Here is a 15,894-nt window from a genome sequence, read left to right as displayed (position 1 = left end):
GAAGCAGTGTAATCTCAGTGTATGAAACACTCAGCAGCAGTGTGATCTCAGTGTATGAAACACTCAGCAGCAGTGTGATCTCAGTTTATGAAACACTCACTCAGCAGCAGTGTAATCTCAGTGTATGAAACACTCAGCAGCAGTGTGATCTCAGTGTATGAAACACTCACTCAGCAGCAGTGTAATCTCAGTGTATGAAACACTCAGCAGCAGTGTGATCTCAGTGTATGAAACACTCACTCAGCAGCAGTGTAATATCAGTGTGTGAAACACTCAGCAGCACTGTGATCTCAGTGTATGAAACACTCAGCAGCAGTAGTGTAATCTCAGTGTATGAAACACTCAGCAGCAGTGTAATCTGTGTATGAAACACTCACTCAGCAGCAGTGTAATCTCAGTGTATGAAACACTCACCAGCAGTGTGATCTCAGTGTATGAAACACTCAGCAGCAGTGTGATCTCAGTGTATGAAACACTCACTCAGCAGCAGTGTAATCTCAGTGTATGAAACACTCAGCAGCAGCAGTGTAATCTCAGTGTATGAAACACTCACTCAGCAGCAGTGTAATCTCAGTGTATGAAACACTCGGCAGCAGTAGTGTAATCTCAGTGTATGAAACACTCAGCAGCAGTGTAATCTCAGTGTATGAAACACTCGCTCAGAAGCAGTGTAATCTCAGTGTATGAAACACTCAGCAGCAGTGTGATCTCAGTGTATGAAACACTCAGCAGCAGTGTGATCTCAGTTTATGAAACACTCACTCAGCAGCAGTGTAATCTCAGTGTATGAAACACTCAGCAGCAGTGTGATCTCAGTGTATGAAACACTCACTCAGCAGCAGTGTAATCTCAGTGTATGAAACACTCAGCAGCAGTGTAATATCGGTGTATGAAACACTCAGCAGCAGTAGTGTAATCTCAGTGTATGAAACACTCAGCAGCAGTGTAATCTCAGTGTATGAAACACTCACTCAGCAGCAGTGTAATCTCAGTGTATGAAACACTCACTCAGCAGCAGTGTAATCTCAGTGTATGAAACACTCACTCAGCAGCAGTGTAATCTCAGTGTATGAAACACTCAGCAGCAGCAGTGTAATCTCAGTGTATGAAACCCTCAGCAGCAGTGTGATCTCAGTGTATGAAACACTCACTCAGCAGCAGTGTAATCTCAGTGTATGAAACACTCAGCAGTACTGTGATCTCAGTGTATGAAACACTCAGCAGCAGTAGTGTAATCTCAGTGTATGAAACACTCAGCAGCAGTGTAATCTCAGTGTATGAAACACTCACTCAGCAGCAGTGTAATCTCAGTGTATGAAACACTCAGCAGCAGTGTAATCTCAGTGTATGAAACACTCACTCAGCAGCAGTGTAATCTCAGTGTATGAAACACTCAGCAGCAGTGTGATCTCAGTGTATGAAACATTCACTCAGCAGCAGTGTAATCTCAGTGTATGAAACACTCAGCAGCAGTGTGATCTCAGTGTATGAAACATTCACTCAGCAGCAGTGTAATTTCAGTGTATGAAACACTCATCAGTATCATCTGTGTATGAAACACTCATCATCAGTATCATCTCAGTGTAAGTATCCTGCTTTCTTCCATTTTTGAAAAAGATTCATGCACGATATGACAACCCTGTGCATTAATATGAAAACAAAGATGATTTAATACACATTTCTCTTTTATGTATGAACAGGTAATCAATAAATAAATAAATAAATCCCTGTATTCAAATAAGGGGAAATTGTGTTTTGTCTTTTTACTGGAGAGGGAGACACTGTTGTCCTAGGACACTATTTAAGGGTATTACTCCAAACTAGTTTTGGCCATTATTGGCATCTAGTCGGGAGCCTAACTTTCATACGCAAAATCCCAAAATAATACAACACACCATTCCATCGTATACTCTATGTGGCCACACACGTATTAGTGCAATGAGTGTTGCTTGTAAGGGCGACTCTCAATACAGGACAGAAGGAGCGGTGGACGGACAGACATCGATGCTGCAGAGAGTAGTCAACAAAGACACACGCCAGGGAAAGGGGCCTTTCCAAACACAAAGGGAGTTGGTCGCGGGGGGGAGGGAGAACGGATGGCATGACAGCAACACGGAAATCCACCTCTCTCGCTATCGTAATGTGTCTTCTTCCATTGGATCGTTGTTGGGTAAACAGCGACTTCGTACAATCGCGACGACGACAGGAGAAACGATAGATTATCTTCAACAGGGCGACGCTGGAAACAAGTCCAGCATGCTGCCGTAGGCCGGACGCGAGCGCGCATCGGAGTGGCTCGCGGCCGGAGAAGCCGACGTCGGCGCTACTGCGCGAGCTATCTTATCGTTTTATATTCGTTTGTCAAAAAACCGGACACCTGGTGAGTAGACTGTTAGTCCCCATTCCGAACCGCTCGAAACGCTGAACCGATTTAAAGGGGCTCCGCGCATTTGATGCGCTATTACGAAAAAAAATATGAATCATAATTGGTTATGATCATACAGCGCGGGGATGCGCAACAGGTCGCCCGCGCGGGCTGCTGAAGTTCTCACGAACCGTTCGCTGACGCAATTCTCAAATGTGTAGAGGACTTTCCACGTCGGGTGGCCAGTGAATGCATCATGAAATGAAACGTTTGTCCCGCACTAGCTTAACAGGCTTTTGTGCACATGAGGTTGATGTTTATTGCATGTTCTGTGTGTTGCATGTTCTGTTTGTTGCATGGGTTTTACGTGGCATATTTTGCAACTGCTGAAATATGTTGGGAGTCTCTTTATTGCAGTGTAAGATAATACCCTCAGCTCCAAGACCTGATGGGGTAAAATGATGGCGCTATCTGGCCTACACAGCCCGAGACCACAGGCTGAGCCAGTTATTGTTGGTTTAGATGTACTGGACAGAGAACAAGGCTCAGAAAGGGAGGAAAATGTCAATTGAGACGTCTGAATTTAATTTCTTTATATAAAGTTCATTTACATAATCTCAATTGACAAGAATATCTGAATAAATCAATAGAAGATCATCAGTGTTAAAATGTTCAAACGCACCGCAAAGGCCTGCAATGAAAGCCTCGTCTTTATCGCATGGCCAGTGTTTTACTCGGACAGGCTTGGCTATTTCTGTCCGGCGCTCCCGAATGAACTTGAACTTTGGGCCAGGGAGGTTTCGCATTTCTAAAATACGTTAGAAAAGCATGTTCAACATAAATGATTTCAATTTATCCACTTTAACGGACCGCATGAAAAGTTTTCGTTGTTGTTGTGGACTTTAATGGTCAGTTCCATAAATCGGCACTAAACACTTTAGCACGTCAAAATATCTCAGTTTTCTTCATCAAATTATCTACAGTTCATCTAATTAATTTGCATCTTGGCAATAAAACAATAACGAATAAAAACGAATTTAATAAGTAGCTAAAAGGATTAATAGTGGAGACAGTGATTCTTATATTTTTCACACCGCTAGAACCAATCGGCATGTTGTAGATTCGCGATGTTTTAGGAAAAAATAAAAATGAACTCTTACAAAGTTTAAGTGAATGAAGTTCAGAATAAATTTAAAATTGCAAAAGATTTTTTAATGCAGAAATTCCAGTGCTTGTGTGTGAGAGAGAGAGATTCATTGCACTACAATATAATGAATAGTTCTCAGAAGTGCAAGCCATCAGTAGTAAGCATATGAATACACACACACACACACACACGTATATACCCTGCATCACTGCAACTGCTTATATATATATATATATATATACTCAACACTGTAGACAGACCAACCTGACTACATAAAACCTAAGATTCAATGCCCCACACATGAATCTTGGAATGCTTGAGGCTGTATAACATCAACACAACTCTAGCACGACTCCTTCGTCACAAATTCAATTCAACTGTGAAAGACGACCCTAGAGGGCAGCTTCAGACAAATAGTTACCATCAAGGACTTTACCAAGGACATGCCCTGTCTCTGCTGCTCTTATGCCACAGCTCGAACCCCCTCAGTGAAATCATCACCAAGAGTGGCTACGGATACCGACTATAAAACGAAGCAACTATCAGCTGCCTCCTCTTCTACATGGATGACATCAAGCTGTATGCCAGAAGTGAACGAGACTCACTAATCGACTCACTAATCCGTCTCACCAGGACATACAGCAATGACATTAGAATGACATTCGGACTGGATAAGTGTGGTCGGATTATGAGGAGAGGGAAGGTAACTAGAACTGAGGGGATCATACTACCAGAAGGTGATATAACAGATGTTGAGGGCAGCTACAAGTACCTCAGAAACTCACAGGCAAATGGGAATCATGAAGAGACCACAAGGAAAGCAGCTACAGACAAATACCTACAAATACCTACAGACAAATACCTACAAAGAGTGAGACACGTCCTGAGAAGTCAGCTGAATGGGAAGAACAAGATCCAGGCTATCAACATCTACGCTCTACCAGTCATCAGATACCCCACTGGCATAATCTGCTGGCCAATGGAAGTGATCGAAGCCACCGACATCAAGACGAGGAAACTCCTCACAACGTACAGAGGGTTTCATCTCACATCCAGCACTCTGAGACTGGACACTAAGTAGAAGGAGGGGGGCCGAAGACTAAAGTGTGTCAGAGCCACTATCCAGGATGAAACAACCAAGATCCAGGAGTGTCAGAGCCTCTATCCAGGATGAAGCAACCAAGATCCAGGAGTGTCAGAGCCTCTATCCAGGATGAAGCAACCAAGATCCAGGAGTACACCAGGAAGATGTACCCAAGTGATGAACTGTTTAGTGAGTTCCTCAGACAGCAGAAAACTGAGGAATGAGGAGGAGCAGAAATCATCATGGGAGGATAAACCTCTGCACGTGTGCACCACCGGAAAATGCAAGTGGCTGATATGCAGACAGTCCTACAAATGGCTGAAAAAGGCTGGACTAAAAGACAGCACAGAGGCACTAATCATGGCAGCACAAGAATAAGCTCTGAATACAAGATCATTAGAGGCTGGGACCCAGATGCAGGCTGGATGCCTCTGAGACAACCAGCACATAACAGCACATAACATAATGCTAACAGGTGGCGCATACTTGGAACACCATAACCAAGTTACAGGCATAGTGTACAGAAACATCTGTGCGGAGTATGGGCTAGAAGTTCCAAGGTCAAAGTAGGATACACCCTCGAAGGTGATGGAGAATGACCGAGCTAAGCTAGAGGCCTTCCAGATACAGACAGACAAAATGGTATTGGCTAACAAACCGGACATAATAGTAAACAGCAGAAGAGGGCCATGGTGATGGTGATAGCCATAGAAATTCCAAGTGATAGTGACAAGGAAAACGAAAAGCTTGAGAAATCCCAAGGGTTGAGTGAAGAGCTGGAAAAGATGTGGAGGGTGAAGGCAACAGTGGTTCCAGTAACTACTGGAGGACTAGGAGCTCCCAAACTGGGAGAATGGCTCCAGCAGATCCCAGGAGCTTCAGCAAAGTGTCTTTCTTGGTATGAAGAGTAGGTTTTGCTTAAATAATATTTGGAGATATCTGTTGCTCTAAACTATACTTTAAAAGCATATTTATAATACTTTGGTGAAGGTCTGGAAAAATACTGATAATAGAAAATGTTATTTAATATTAATTCAAATTAATTAATAACATTATTAACATGAATTAACATTAATTACTCTTTGGACAGGTAGACCTGAGTACTGTTGGCCATGTAAACATGATTTTACACAGCTTAGGAAGGGGCAAAATGGAAATAAAGCAATGCAATTATTCATATATGTAAATGATCAGTAATTAATGGCAGTTAAGTTATGAGGCCATACGTCAAATGGAATTTGAAACTGGTAAAACAGAATAAATGAGCTTTCCACTTTGCATCCTCCTGTATTTGGAGAGTGGATGATTAACAGTTTTTATAGAGTTAACTTGGCTGCAAATAAAGAAGAACAAATGCTGAGTTCCATGCAGATGTGCACGGAGACATAAGATGGCTTGTTCTTTCCAGCTGTTTTCTTTAGCCTCTGAATTTCGCTGGTGCCCTCTTTCTTTTCTCTCTTTGATTTTCTTTACCCCCTTTCTTCTTCGGATCTGAAATCCCATCCCTCCACGCTGCTCTCTGCCCGGCTACCAGCCAACCCTGTTGCCACAGCAACAGATGACCAGGGACAATGAACCTTACCACAAAATCCTTAAGCCCTTTCAGCCATCTTCTCAGTCTCCCCAGCGAGCTCTCAGACAAATGCCCATACGTATTCACACCCACCTACAACACAAAGACTTTATCTTTATACACACTATTATGTCTCTCAACACACCGAGCCTCCTAACCAAATTGTAATTCTTTGCTTATAATCTTGCTCGGACTGACAAAAACATTTGAGCTTATTAGCATTGGAGGCACATTCTTGAATAGCACCAGAAGAAGGAGGAGTTGGTGTTTAGATTCACGGTGGGTGACAAGCAGACCCAGTTATTATTCTTAGCACAAACAGATACCTGTGCTTTAGCAAGCTAATCGTGTATGGATTTGAGGCACAAATAAACTTCCTGTAACTTTAAACCTGCTAAAATGTAAGTCAAAGGCAATTACACGTAGCTTCTTGCTGGCTGTGCCTTATTGGACAACCATAGAGCCTCATAGAGGCAATGAAGTCTCTTGCTAATACCTTTACCGCCATTAAACCCTTGTTTGGCTTAAAACACATCTTTCTGTTTTCTTTGCACCCAATCTTAACGAGAATGCGAGATGAAGAATTTAACTTGAGGGGGTAAGTAGGATATAGGTGCAGCGAGGAAAAGGAAAGATAGCCACGGTAGGTCAGTTTTACTAAAAGTAATCATCCATGTGTCTGTGGTACGCACACCTATTCTGCCCTCAGGGTAGTGGCACAGTAGTCTTTAGAGTGAGATTTTCCTCTTTGATCACTGGTGGAAACAGACTCCTGATCACAAAGATGGAAGTAAAGACGGAAGGTCTCCACCTGCTGCTTGTGGATAATTGGGAACAGCCTGTTTGAAATTTTTTCCCCCTGACAATAGTTTCACTATCAAATGTCACTGGGTCACTGCAGCAGGATGACAGTCATTAGGAATGGAAATAACTGATTACTCGAACAACAGAAATGATTCATCAGAAAAAGATTTTTTTTACTTTTTGTTGCACAGTGATATCACATGCTACCACTCAAGAGCTGATCGTTTTATTAAAGTAGATAACTTATTTATTAATCAGTGGTTGAAAGATTCGTGTAATACATGCTGGATATTAGTCCACACGCAAAGAAGTGGATGAAAACATGACAACACCTCAAAATCATGAAATGTGTGAAAACACTGAGATGCAGTAGTGTGCTATAATATGCAAGGCTGCTGCATTACATGACAAATAACAGATTCAAGTTTTGTGACAAATAACAAATGCTCTTTTAAACGATAGGACCAGGTGGCGTAACAGTTTCCACAACATAATGTTTTCCTTGCCATATTGTGCTTGTTCTTCAGACTGCAGAACAGCCCACAGAATTTTCAGTAAAATAAAAAAAGATTTTTCATGATGCATTCAGGGCCTAGCAATCCCATCAAGAACCTCTGTTTGGAGTACAAGCCAGTAAATAGTCTTGCTGATTTAGCATTTAGAAACAAAGAAGTCTTTCAGATACTAAATTATGTGTTTTGCATGCTTTATCTATGTGCTAACTGTCAACTTCTTTTTTAGTACTGTGGCAACGTAATGACTGTGTATAACTGATGGCATAAGTTGTGTAAAAAGGTCTCTTTTTGATTTCTTAGAAAGGCAGTTGGAAGTGAAGTCTCTCACATCTACACTTGCAAAGAACTTTCCTGAACTTCCTCATCCTCAACAGCCCAAGGTTTTCCACCTTTTTCCACTCCAAGCCCATCTGTGAGAGGTCCCCTTAAAGTTCACGCACCCACTGCCAGCGCCCCTGCCGCCCACGGTCCTTGCCGGTCCATTTCCCATCCTACATCACTCAGAGAATCCACACAATCCGTAGAACTTCCCCAGTCTGTCATCCCATTCCACATATCGGTTGTAGAGTTTTCCACGGTCTATCATGGCTTCTCCTAAGTTAGGTGTCCCTGCTACCAGTACAAGTTTGTCTTCCTCTTCCTTTTGCTCAGTGGCTTCCCTGTGTGGCCAGCAACATATTGGTAGCCCTTGCTCAGCGCCTGAGGGACCAGCTAGCCCAATGACACCTTCCCTGTGCCCAGGTACAATCCCTGCAGCCCTGGCTAGTGCCCCTGTCAGCATTGCTGTTATCCTGGATGAGCTCCGCATTCTCCAGCAAAGGCAGATCCACCAGATGCAGATGACTGAGGAGATCTGCAGGCAAGTGTTAAGGCTAGGAGAGGAATCTTGTGACCTTGATTCAGGCCCACTCATTCTGTCCCCCCTGTCACTCTGTATGGAAGGCTCAAATCGCACCTCAAGAGCTTCACGGATTGATTCCACACCTCTCCCCACCTCTGTGACCCCTCTTCTTGCGTGCTTCTCCACCCTACTTCCTTCACAATCTTCAGCCAAGTCCTCCAATTCTGGCCACTCTCTCTCTAATGTCCTGCATCCTCAGAAGTCTCTGCTTGATGGAGCAGCAACTCCAGGTAATCAGACTAGCATCGCAAGTCCTCGCTCTTCTGTGACATCCTCAACATCAGCTGCAGTGAACTACCCACTTACTCTCTCCCTTGCACTGCCCAGCCATTACTTAAATGAGAAGTCCTCTAGTGCCATAAGATCAAGTGGGCACAGTAATTTGACTTTCTCCAGCCCAGCCTTGCCTGTCGCTCCAACCACTACTGCTCAGTCAGAGGATCCACAACACTCAACTATAGGAAATGTTCCCACATTATCATCAGGTTCAGGGCGTCTGCACCATGCTTGCAGGTTTTGTGGAAAGCTGTTTAGTAGCGACTCCTCCCTGCAGATACACCTGCGCTCCCACACAGGGGAAAGGCCCTATCAATGCCCCGTGTGTCTTAGCCGCTTCACCACGCGAGGAAACCTCAAGGTGCACTTCCTGCGCCATCGTGAGCAGAACCCAGAGCTGTCATTCTCGCTGTTGCCTCCTTCACTGTTTGTGCCTGGAGCAGGGGGACAGATAGGAGGATTGGCACAAACTCAGCTAGTTAGTTCTTCCAAGGTGAGTTCTTTGGAGAGACATCGGAAACGTCAAGCCGAAGAAGATTTGTATGGTGAGGGTCTAGAAGTTTCCACTGGAAGTGATGAGCTCGCCACAGACTTGCAACACATCCCACCCTCATCTCTGCCCCTGCCAACCAATATGGATCTGGCTCTGTTCACCACTGCTCGCTCTCTCCTGCAACTCAACCGTGCTGCCACGGCCGCTGCAACAGGTGACGCGGTGTCCTCCGCTTCCTCAAACGCACCTTCCCTGTCTTCCTCTGTCACTTCCTCACTCCTCTCTTCTCCCTCCTCCTCCACGTCTACAATTTCTGGGCTGTTCAAAGGAGCAAAGCAGCCGCGCTTCGATGAGAATACTCCTCCCACCCCTACCTTACTCTCTCACGCTCCTTATCCTCAACTAGCCCACTTACCCAAAATCCTCTTCCCCACTGTTTCCTCTCACCACCATGCTGCCTTGGGGCTCCTTAGATCCCCGACATCCACAGGACCCAGCCAGTCATCCACTCAGCAACAAAGTACTTTCTCTTGTGCATCTTACCCCAAAGATTCAGCATCCTCTGCCTCTTCTCTGCGACTTTCTCACACTCCCACCTCAGACACTTCCAAACTGCAGAGATTGGTGGAAAAGTTGGAGAAAGAGCCTTCAAGTTATTGCCACTGGTTTTCCTCCTCTGCAGAGAATCCATCCAGCAGTCATAGCACAGTTGGAGTATTGAAGAGTGCCAGTACATCCACTACCTATGTAGTCACTTCACCCCCGTTCTCCACCACAAACACTCCGCCATCTTCTTTCAACAGGGAGATGATGGCTGCTCTTGGAATAAATGCCAGTGAGGAAAATGATTTTGTGGGCACCATGATACCTAATCTATGCCTCATGAGATCCGCTGGATCACTCAGACCAAACCAGTGTGGTGTATGCCTTCGTGTGCTCAGTTGTCCCAGAGCACTGCGCCTCCATCAAGCCACACATCTAGGTGAACGTCCTTTCTCCTGTAAACTGTGCGGGCGCTCCTTCTCAACCAAGGGGAGTTTACGGGCACATCTGGCTACACACCGAGCACGTCCGCCAAATAATCGCACCCAGAACTCATGTCCTCTCTGTCAGAGAAAGTTCACCAATGCTGTGGTACTGCAACACCATATTCGAATGCACTTGGGGGGACAGCTACCACCAGAGAGCACTGGAGATCATCAAGGTTCAGCAGAACCGTCTAAATCCCATGTGCATGACAACCCCAGCACTGTTTCAGATATTAGACCTACCGCCATTAATGCCCAGGTACAGATCACCGTTCTGCCGCTAGCCCTGGACTGTAATTTATCCATGCGTGGCCCAGAGCATCTTCCTGTCAGTACAACTTCCTCAGGAAGTGCTATGAACAAATTCAGTCCTGAAATTAACACACCCTCTGACCCAAGCAGTGACAAACCTCTGAACCACAGTCTTCAATCAACCCGACCAGACGGTGCTGATCCTCCTCTTCTCCATGCTGGTGTGTCCCCTCCAACAGAACCCCTTAACTCCCATATCGCTTCTCCACTTCTTCAATCATCAATTAAAGTAGGGTCTTCTACTAATGATGAGCATTTAGCTGAACAAACCATTAAAACATCTGTATTGGACGATAAACATCTGTCTGTCATCTCCCCTGGTGTGGCGAAAATCAACCAAGTTGACTGCGCTGTCCATGACAAAGGAACTCATCTGGATATTCCTTCCTGTGAATCAAGATCGAACCTGGAGGATTTGCTGAGTATGCCTGCCCATAATTCGTCACCATTTCCTCATCCACTAATAACCACATCACCCTCTTTTCTAACACTGAGTCCTGGAAATCCCTCCACCTACCAAGGACCCTTATTGGAGACTGAGCAGGAACCCATCCAGATGCCCAAGCCACTTACACCAAATCCAAACAAAGAAAGAATCACAGGCAATATCCAACAAGACACAACAAGACCTGCCTCGGGTCCATCTTCTGAGACAGACAACAGTGCAAGCACACTAGAAAAGTCAAGTGAGGGGCCAGAAAAGAGCACAACGGATTCCATTCACATGCAACTAGCGAGAAAGGACGCCCAGTCCAGCTTAAAAGTACAAGCTGATGGGTCCGGTGTTAAAGACAATGAAAAAGGGCTACCCGAGGCAATGGTATCTACCGCAATGGCTCCCTCTCTCCCGCCTCCTATGTCTCACCCAGAAAAAAAAACCTACTGTTGCTCTGAGTGTGGGAAAGAGTATGCAAGTCGCAGTGGCCTAAAGGTGAGAGACCTGTCTGACCTGTAATAAAAAAAACAACCCACTATATAGGGTCTGCATGCAAAATAAACCCACTGTATAGGGTGCACGTGGATGTAGCTTCCTGTAAAATTGTATTTATTATACATTTGAGGCAAAGGTTAATCCTTTATCAGTATTATTATTCTTAGAAGAGGGATACTTGTGCACTGATATGTGTGTTAAAAGTTAAAATGACATATGGAGAAAAATGTCTCTTATTTCTGATCCACAGGGACACATGAAGCATCATGGAGGATTTGTCAAAGTAACTTGTACGCCTGCAAGATCGAGGGTCTCTGAGAGACATCAACCTGCGACTTCACACAGTCTGCCTGTCTCTTCCTCCAGTGCCCCAGCCACCAGAGCGTCGGTCAGTTTTTTGACACAGTATCAAGCCCACTACAATCTCAGTCATGTGAACCAAAAAGCAGACACTTCTACAGATCACGCAAATAGTAATAAAGGTAAGGGGACTGGGAAGTCTTTATCAGATGAGAAAACTGAACAGCTTTAAATATCCAGACTGTTGTGAATGGTGGCTGCATGAAGAACCGGAATCTTACATTGACGTAACACATGTGGTGTCTGTATTTCATAACATTTTCACTTGTTAACTAGTAATTTTGCTAAGGAGTAAATTAGTTTATGGGTTTCTGTAGTGCTCAGCATATTTTTAATCTGTTTTAGTTAGTCAATGTCAAATGTTATATATATATATATATATATATATAAAACATACTTTACCTATAAAATAACAATGATGAAGTGGAAACTCTCTGAATTGTTAAAAGGTGAAGCCTATTCACTTTGTCTAGATAGTCTGTAGAGGCCATCTGGTCTAAGCTAAGACCCAAAGTATACTCTGAAACTTGTTGCAAAGACTGTTTCGTCTTAGTGAAAAATGCAATAGCTTATGTCACTCAAAGTTATATAGGTACAAATATACACAATAATGCAGAGAATCTTTTAATTAGACTATGTACTTATTCTTTAAGGAATGTAGGACCCATTGCACATCATTTGAGAATATTAGGTGCATTTCCAGTCCAGATAGTAGAGAGCGGTAGAAAAGTGACATCTGGCTTTGTATTCTTTTTAGTGCTATAAAATGATAAAAATTTGTTCCTGGAGAAAAGGTGAACTAGTTTACTACAGTAATAGTATTATTGATTAGTAAGTGTTTACTATTACTGTAAACATTTTGGTGACTAAAAACAACATATGATGATTTAGAGTGAGTTATTGAAGCTATTACAAAACTTAGCTACTTCAAGAAAAACATGTACTAACCAAAACACTAATTTACAAGCAAAATGGATCAACATGACTCACATTAAACTAGAGGGTCATATTAAACTGTATATACAACTCAGTCTAAACCCACTCTGTGATAATGTTTTCCCTATTCTTGTTTTACTATAAGAAAAAAGATACCCTGTTGTGTCTTGATGACACTGGAACAGTGAGATGTTAATTGTTAGTCTATTTAAAATGTCGACCTGGATAAACAGATGTCAACCATATTTAGCTGATTTAAATGTCAGTCTCAGTGATCATAACTTGCTGCGGTATTTGCCGAGTCTGGTGTATCTGTTGTGAGTGTTCCATTCTTAACTGAAACTAAAACACCTGAATCCATTTTGTGATGCTGTTTGGATCCATGTTGCTGTTCTGTGTGTGAATATTTTTCCTAAAAATTATAGTTCCTAAGTGTTTTATAATGTATACAAGTAACTCTGGTGTCTTTGTCAGTTTGTGTAGCCTACTGCCATTTCTGAATAAAGTCTAAAATAATGATGGAAATAAATTTTAAAAACAAAATATTTTAATAAGTTATTTATACCACAGCAGTGTGGAAAATTTGGATGTCCATATTACAATGCTTCCAGCGTTTTTATCTCCAGCACGACAATTTGCACCATTTCTTCATAATTTGTGCTTGTATTTGCGCTATTAGCATTTTATGATTTTTTTTTATAACAGTGCATAAATTTAGTGTACTATGTGGACATTGCTGTTTAGTGTTTATGCTAGTTTAAATCTAAAAAATATGCAGCTAAGGCAGTCTTGAGAAGGAGTGCAGGGTTAGCAGTGGTCAAGAACACAAATCCTCTGAAAAACATTCCCCCCAGGCAGGGGCATAAACACAGGAAGCCATTAACCAAGCCCTAATGAAGCTCTGCCAAACCTCGCTGATGACTTTGGGTTATGATCACTGTTGTTTTTATTATGTGTGGGTTCTCGCTCTCGCTCTCTCCGAAACACGACACACACACAGGCACTCTGTCTCCGTGTCTAAATATTAGTGTGTGTACCAGCGCTGTTTACGTTGTTCTTAAGTGGCATCCGCTAGCATGAGCCGCCTCGATTTTGTGACACTGCTTGCAATTTCAATCGGGTTACAATTATGACTTTAATTCTAAATGGTTTGTACAGTACATGTACACATCTTGAATGGTACAGGTGCTCACAATATAGACATCTGCAACAGAGGGCCATGACAGACTTGGATGCATCACGGTGCCATGCAGTCTTGAGCAGTGGGCTGTTTAGGCACTTAGTGCACTTTAAGTGGTCCGTCAGCATTTTTCCAGGCTCAGGAAACGCCTCTGTCCTCAGGACACTATTTCCAACATGAAGCCCACAGTGGGTAAAGAAGAGAACTGCTCATTGCTATAAACAGTGCAGTGAAAATGCAAAACCAACCTTACATAACCTGTACATAAGGGTGCCATCACCCTCTGCTTTGGTAAGTCTTTTGCGATGGTGAACAGAATGGAAAACATAACAGGAAACTTGTTTATTTTTTCACATTGTTTCTTGAGTCTTTTGCTCTGGTCCATTCCAGTATGTTAGGAATAGGTATAACATTTGTTGACTCTCCAAGAAATCAGGTAGCTAAGCTGCTATAGTGTTAACATTTACCAGCACATTTGGAAGTGGTTTCAGGCAGTATGATGTAGACCTCTTATGCCTGGCTACTAAATAAATAAATAAATAAATAAATAAAATGGTTTTCAAACTGCTAATTCTTTGCTTCTGTGACACTGATGTAATAGCTGTCACTTTCCCCTGAAATGGGGATGCAATTTGTCCCAAATATGGCCTCTAACCTTCAGAACAAAACAAGGTCCTTGTACAGAGTACAGGCACAAAGTGTGTCCAAGAGCGCCATATGCAGGTGTGAATGGAATGTGCAGAACAGTAGCGCGAACACTACAGCGCGCTTTCAGTTTGATAAAAATTCCCTGCAGGGGCCTTATGGGTGATACAGACCAGGCAGTAAAACTGGCCAAAGATGAACTGCCAGCCTGTTAGAAACGGAGCACATTAGCATGCGTAGATGTTGACGTCCAGGCAGCCGGCGTGCCATTGTGCTGAAGTACGGTTTACCTCTCGCTTCCTGTCTGGTGCTTTTTGTAGTGTGGAAGGTTAGAGGTCATGAGCTGTAAAGGAGCGAGGACGACGTTGTCACGCTTCAGTCTTCCACAGCCCTTTGACTTTTTTTATAGCTGTCAGTGTGGAAGTAGGTACCCCATGCACACCTTGTGATTTCAATCTGTAATCTGAAATGCATCATGATAAGATTTTAACCATACGCGTTTAAACATGGTAGTCAAGGGTGTCACCCGTAAAACAGAATAAATTCAGTTTGTTATAAACTCTAAAAAAGAAAATTCATTTATACCACCTGACAATTTCCAGTCCTCTTTTCTTGTTTTTCTATGGAAATCATGATAGCCACTTTTAGATCTAAAATTTTGAATGGTGTTTTAATTATCTTTAGAAGTTAAAGACCAAACTCGGTATTCCCGCTTTAATACATTTGAGGGGTTTTGGTTGTTAAATGAGACTTTGAGAGATGGATGTATCTACACCTTTGTAACTTCTGGTTAAAACACATCACCTGAAGTGGTTTGATTTGTCCATTTTCATTTTCTTTTCAGTTCATCTTGAGTACATTTACAACTGCATATTTCTGTGCATTATCCCTATCTGGATTAATCCAGATATTGAAGACGCACGAAACAACCAGGGATAACTGGTGAGATTTGCACGCTACCACATGGATTTAAAACTTTTTAAGGACTAGGAAAACATACACTTGAACTCATTTTTTATTCAATGGGGAAAGATGTTGAATCAGTCTACACTTCACTCTTGTATGAGGAAGAGGAGCAACTAAAGAAGTGTGATGCGCCTCCCGGACGTGGCTTGTAATTCGCTCACTTGCATTAATCTTAATTTACCACATATGCTGCTAGCATGGAAATAGCTTTGGTGCTTAGCGTCACTAACCCGACCAGAACCAAGGAACACTGTGTCCTTGTTTTATGCATTAGTTGACTGCAATGTGGAATGAATCATTTCTGAAATGTCATTACATGTTTACAGAGCTTTGCAGACCGGGTGGTTCTCAAAGTGCATATAAGAGACTGAACCATCA

General features: G+C 42.9%; 1 protein-coding gene across 2 annotated transcripts; it reads left to right on the top strand.

The window, feature by feature from the left end:
- Positions 1 to 1,949: 1,949 nt before the first annotated feature.
- On the top strand, positions 1,950 to 13,268 carry sall2 (spalt-like transcription factor 2). Of its 2 annotated transcripts, none has more exons than XM_027028747.2 (3): positions 1,950 to 2,380; positions 7,793 to 11,429; positions 11,680 to 13,268. In XM_027028747.2, the coding sequence occupies exons 2-3, from the start codon at positions 8,073 to 8,075 to the stop codon at positions 11,959 to 11,961; spliced, it is 3,639 nt and encodes a 1,212-aa protein (XP_026884548.2). In that variant the 5' UTR covers positions 1,950 to 2,380; positions 7,793 to 8,072; the 3' UTR covers positions 11,962 to 13,268. The 2 variants fall into 2 exon arrangements, with proteins under 2 accessions (XP_026884548.2, XP_026884547.2); XM_027028746.2 differs by having other exon boundaries at positions 7,789 to 11,429.
- Positions 13,269 to 15,894: the final 2,626 nt, after the last annotated feature.

This window comes from Electrophorus electricus, chromosome 18 (assembly GCF_013358815.1).
Source record: "Electrophorus electricus isolate fEleEle1 chromosome 18, fEleEle1.pri, whole genome shotgun sequence".
NCBI lineage: Eukaryota > Metazoa > Chordata > Actinopteri > Gymnotiformes > Gymnotidae > Electrophorus > Electrophorus electricus.
The sequence above is the reverse complement of the archived record's forward strand: the minus strand, read 5'-3'. Positions and strand labels throughout refer to the sequence as shown.

Coding starts and splice junctions, on each gene's coding strand:
- sall2 (XM_027028747.2), top strand. CDS start 8,073: ATGGCTTCTCCTAAGTTAGGTGTCCCTGCTACCAGTACAAGTTTGTCT. Junction 11,430..11,679: donor CAAGTCGCAGTGGCCTAAAG/GTGAGAGACCTG, acceptor TCTGATCCACAG/GGACACATGAAGCATCATGG.